Source organism: Salminus brasiliensis, chromosome 5 (genome assembly GCF_030463535.1).
Source record: "Salminus brasiliensis chromosome 5, fSalBra1.hap2, whole genome shotgun sequence".
Classification (NCBI taxonomy): domain Eukaryota; kingdom Metazoa; phylum Chordata; class Actinopteri; order Characiformes; family Bryconidae; genus Salminus; species Salminus brasiliensis.
The window spans coordinates 1,577,103-1,582,102 of NC_132882.1; the positions used below are offsets into that span (position 1 = coordinate 1,577,103).

Genomic DNA, 5,000 nt, shown 5'->3' on the forward strand with positions numbered 1-5,000 from the left:
TTCTCTCTCTCTCTCTCTCTGTCTCTCTCTCTCTCTCTCTCTCTCTCTCTCTCAGTGACAGTGAGCTGCAGTACTCTCTGCAGATTCTGCTGGAGTTGGAGATGGACATTAAGGGCACTGGGCCGAACCCCTTCAGTTCCCAGAAGGCCGAGCAGGTGCAGTCCTGCCCCAACAAACAGCCCAGCTACTGTAACGCCTTCTACCTGCACTTCCAGGGCCTGCTGGACACCGCGCTGGAGGAGGAGCAGCAAGAGTAGAACTGCAGAACCTCCAGAAGATCTGCAGAACCTCCAGTGGAACTGCAGAACCTCCAGAAGATCTGCAGAACCTCCAGCAGACTTTAACACAAACATAAAGATGTTCTAGAGCCAGTCCCTCACACACACCACTGTACAGAACTACAGAACCTCTAACAGTACTGGTAGAAACACGTTCTTCAGCCTCTCACATCTCTGTTATTTCCTTCTCTATTCATTAGAGAACATGCATCTACAGGATACTCTAGAACCGGAGCAGTGCAAAGTTGCAATATACGTCTGTGGAACCTTTAAGAACAGTGTGTGGAACGTTCTAGAAACGCAATTGTGGAACGTTGGGCCTCAGTTGGCTGCAGCAGTGCTTTCAGCTGCTGCCCTCTTGTGGACAGATTGGGTAGATGCACATTGTAAACACTGCTTTAACCTGTGCTCTCGGGCCGGTGGTTCTGGTTCTGAGACCCAGCTGTCAGAGGGAGTGAATACTCCTGAGAAAACTGACTGAACTGTAAGAAGATTAGATATATGTTAAAGTCAGTAAAATAACTTCCTCTAATTTAAGGTTTTAATAAACTTTATTAATTAATAAACAGAATGTGTCCAATTTTGTCAGATTTAGTCTATTTCAGTCTGATTTAGTCTGATTCAGTCTGATTCAGTCTGATTTAGTCTGATTTAGTCTGATTCAGTCTGATTCAGTCTGATTTAGTCTGATTCAGTCTGATTTAGTCTGATTTAGTCTGATTCAGTCTGATTTAGTCTGATTCAGTCTGATTTAGTCTGATTCAGTCTGATTCAGTCTGATTCAGTCTGATTTAGTCTGATTTAGTCTGATTCAGTCTGATTTAGTCTGATTTAGTCTGATCCTCCTCAAACCCATTGTATTATTATTATTTCAGGCATGAATTTTGAATAATCTAATTCAAATCTTTAAAAAACATCACATAAATAAAATAGATATGTTTATATAGTATTTGCTGTGTAATGTGACATTTGAAATAACAAAGAAACATTAAAATATATTTTAAATAATAATAAGTCATAATAACCCCCCCCCCCCCCCCACACACACACACACACACACACACACACACTCACTCCATCACACCCCCCTCTCGCCTCAGCTAACAGAAAGGTCCCACCGGAAGCCTCGAGAAGGGTCTCAGGGCTCGTGAGCTGGCTATAAATTGCTCGTGGCCTGCTGCGCGCGCTCGAACATGGATCACACCAGCGCGAGAGCAGAGAGCACCTCGAGAGACGTCACTCAGCCTGGAGCTGCCAGCATGACCGACACGCACAGGTAAGAGGCACACCTTTGGCGTCTCGCGCTGACACAGTAGCGCGAGCTGAGTTAGAGTATCTGTTACTGATAAATAACAGGCTGTGTGTGTGTGTGTGTGTGTGTGTGTGTGTGTGTGTGTGTGTCATTGTCTGAGATGACACTCAGAGCAGGAGCTGAAAATAGCCCTGTCTCCCACCTGTTACACTGGGGCTGTGTGTGTGTGTGTGTGTGTGTGTGTGGTGGGGGCGTCAGCAGCTGATTGTAGGGCTGTCTGTCAGTCAAGGGCACCTCCACTCCAGAGATAAGCTGCTGAAAGCAGAACTGCTCCAGTGGTGACGACCATCCCATAATTTACCTCCTCTCCAAACCCACCAGTGAAGCTACACGAGTCTCCTGAGTTTTTCATAAAATGATGAAGGTAAAATAGTGAATAGAGAATCTGAACTAATGCAGTTCTCTTTAGGGACTACTTTCTGTAGCCGCACTACACCCTGCAGCATGTATCCCTCCACCATTTTAATGATCTGGTTCTAAAAGCAGGTTCTAGAGCCGAGCTCTTCTCAGAACTCTGGTAGAACCGTGTCTCAGGCATCAGGCAGCGTCTTCATCACCATTAGGTGAAGAACTTCCAATCTTAGCACTGCCAGTCTTTAGAGCTCTTATCCCCAGCAGTGCCAGTCTTTAGAGCTCTTATCCTCAGCACTGCCAGTCTTTAGAGCTCTTATCCTCAGCACTGCCAGTCTTTAGAGCTCTTATCCTCAGCACTGCCAGTCTTTAGAGCTCTTATCCCCAGCAGTGCCAGTCTTTAGAGCTCTTATCCCCAGCAGTGCCAGTCTTTAGAGCTCTTACCCTCAGCACTGCCAGTCTTTAGAGCTCTTATCCTCAGCACTGCCAGTCTTTAGAGCTCTTATCCTCAGCACTGCCAGTCTTTAGAGCTCTTATCCTCAGCACTGCCAGTCTTTAGAGCTCTTATCCTCAGCACTGCCAGTCTTTAGAGCTCTTATCCCCAGCAGTGCCAGTCTTTAGAGCTCTTATCCTCAGCACTGCCAGTCTTTAGAGCTCTTATCCTCAGCACTGCCAGTCTTTAGAGCTCTTATCCTCAGCACTGCCAGTCTTTAGAGCTCTTATCCTCAGCACTGCCAGTCTTTAGAGCTCTTATCCCCAGCAGTGCCAGTCTTTAGAGCTCTTATCCTCAGCAGTGCCAGTCTTTAGAGCTCTTATCCTCAGCACTGCCAGTCTTTAGAGCTCTTATCCTCAGCAGTGCCAGTCTTTAGAGCTCTTATCCCCAGCAGTGCCAGTCTTTAGAGCTCTTACCCTCAGCAGTGCCAGTCTTTAGAGCTCTTATCCCCAGCAGTGCCAGTCTTTAGAGCTCTTATCCCCAGCAGTGCCAGTCTTTGGGCTCTTACCCCCAGCAGTGCCAGTCTTTAGGGCTCTTACCCCAGCACTGCCAGTCTTTAGAGCTCTTACCCTCAGTAGTGCCAGTCTTTAGAGCTCTTATCCTCAGCAGTGCCAGTCTTTAGAGCTCTTATCCTCAGCACTGCCAGTCTTTAGAGCTCTTATCCTCAGCAGTGCCAGTCTTTAGTGCTCTTATCCCCAGCAGTGCCAGTCTTTAGAGCTCTTACCCCCAGCAGTGCCAGTCTTTAGAGCTCTTACCCTCAGCAGTGCCAGTCTTTAGAGCTCTTACCCCCAGCACTGCCAGTCTTTAGAGCTCTTATCCTCAGCAGTGCCAGTCTTTAGAGCTCTTATCCTCAGCACTGCCAGTCTTTGGGCTCTTACCCCCAGCAGTGCCAGTCTTTAGAGCTCTTACCCCCAGCAGTGCCAGTCTTTAGAGCTCTTATCCTCAGCAGTGCCAGTCTTTAGAGCTCTTACCCTCAGCAGTGCCAGTCTTTAGAGCTCTTATCCCCAGCAGTGCCAGTCTTTAGAGCTCTTATCCTCAGCACTGCCAGTCTTTAGAGCTCTTACCCTCAGCACTGCCAGTCTTTAGAGCTCTTACCCTCAGCACTGCCAGTCTTTAGAGCTCTTATCCCCAGCAGTGCCAGTCTTTAGAGCTCTTATCCCCAGCAGTGCCAGTCTTTAGAGCTCTTATCCTCAGCAGTGCCAGTCTTTAGAGCTCTTATCCCCAGCAGTGCCAGTCTTTAGAGCTCTTATCCTCAGCAGTGCCAGTCTTTAGAGCTCTTACCCTCAGCAGTGCCAGTCTTTAGGGCTCTTACCCTCAGCACTGCCAGTCTTTAGAGCTCTTACCCCCAGCAGTGCCAGTCTTTAGAGCTCTTACCCCCAGCAGTGCCAGTCTTTAGAGCTCTTATCCTCAGCAGTGCCAGTCTTTAGAGCTCTTACCCTCAGCACTGCCAGTCTTTAGAGCTCTTATCCCCAGCAGTGCCAGTCTTTAGAGCTCTTATCCTCAGCAGTGCCAGTCTTTAGAGCTCTTATCCTCAGCACTGCCAGTCTTTAGAGCTCTTATCCCCAGCAGTGCCAGTCTTTAGAGCTCTTACCCCCAGCAGTGCCAGTCTTTAGAGCTCTTACCCTCAGCAGTACCAGTCTTTAGAGCTCTTACCCTCAGCAGTGCCAGTCTTTAGAGCTCTTATCCCCAGCAGTGCCAGTCTTTAGAGCTCTTATCCTCAGCAGTGCCAGTCTTTAGAGCTCTTACTTTTAGTCATGCCAATATTTAGGATTTTTATTCTTGGTATTGTTAGTTTTAAGGAATCGTATCTTTTTAGGATCCTTTTAGGATCTTTTTAGGATCTTTTTGGGGATCTTGTTTGAGCGCATTGACTGTTAATATCACACAGGCCTGTTTTCCTGCTGTTTCTCACTCTTTACCTGGTTTGTCCCTGTGGTGTTGTCTCTCTCTGCTTTGGCAGTTCTTCAGGTGGAAGGGACAGTAATCCTCTCACCTTCCGCAGCCAGAAGGAAATGTTTAGGAGAATGGAGGAGTCGTTTCAATTCTGCGCCAGATGTGGGAAAAAGCCCTCCGACACAGAGCCGCTCAAACGCTGCGCGAGGTGAGAGATGCTGGCTGTTTGCACATCTGGCTCCAGTGATGGGCTTGGGAATGTTTGTGTTTGGCAGCTGACCGGTCCCCCGTTCCTGTCGTGCAGGTGTGTGAATGTGTACTACTGCAGTAAGGCCTGTCAGAAGGAGGACTGGTCTGGACATAAGCGGTACTGCGCACATCTGCGTAAAGCTGCAGTAGACAGAGTCGTGGAGTGGCTCGTCTATCAGGGTGAGGACGCAGAGTGATCTCACTTTACTCAATTTAATAAACCCCCTCCACGGCCACTGAGAACGTACGGGCATGAGCCAGTGAGAGGCACCGGCAGGTGTTCCACAGGGTCCAGGGTTAGGGCCTATAGGGTTTTGCAATTGGAGACGGTTAGTTTGAAACCCTTATCAAACAGTTTATATACACACCATCTAAACTCATGCCTGTCAATCATTATCTCGCCCAATAGGAGACCTGCCTTTCC

General features: G+C 48.1%; 2 protein-coding genes across 2 annotated transcripts in view; both read left to right on the plus strand.

Annotated features, from left to right (window-relative positions):
• The window catches only part of LOC140555810 (putative protein MSS51 homolog, mitochondrial), a 6,611-nt gene extending 6,354 nt beyond the window's left edge, over positions 1-257 (plus strand). Inside the window, exon 5 of the mRNA XM_072679129.1 lies at positions 56-257. Coding sequence (XP_072535230.1) covers positions 56-257 — 202 coding nt within the window. The remainder of the gene's footprint in view (positions 1-55) is intronic.
• A 1,214-nt stretch (positions 258-1,471) lies between these two features.
• mss51 (MSS51 mitochondrial translational activator) overlaps positions 1,472-5,000 on the plus strand; it is a 6,173-nt gene continuing 2,644 nt past the window's right edge. The window contains exons 1-4 of the mRNA XM_072679130.1: positions 1,472-1,554; positions 4,395-4,535; positions 4,632-4,756; positions 4,986-5,000. The exon at positions 4,986-5,000 is cut by the window's right edge and continues 547 nt beyond it. Of these exons, the coding sequence (XP_072535231.1) occupies positions 1,472-1,554; positions 4,395-4,535; positions 4,632-4,756; positions 4,986-5,000 (364 nt within the window). The remainder of the gene's footprint in view (positions 1,555-4,394; positions 4,536-4,631; positions 4,757-4,985) is intronic.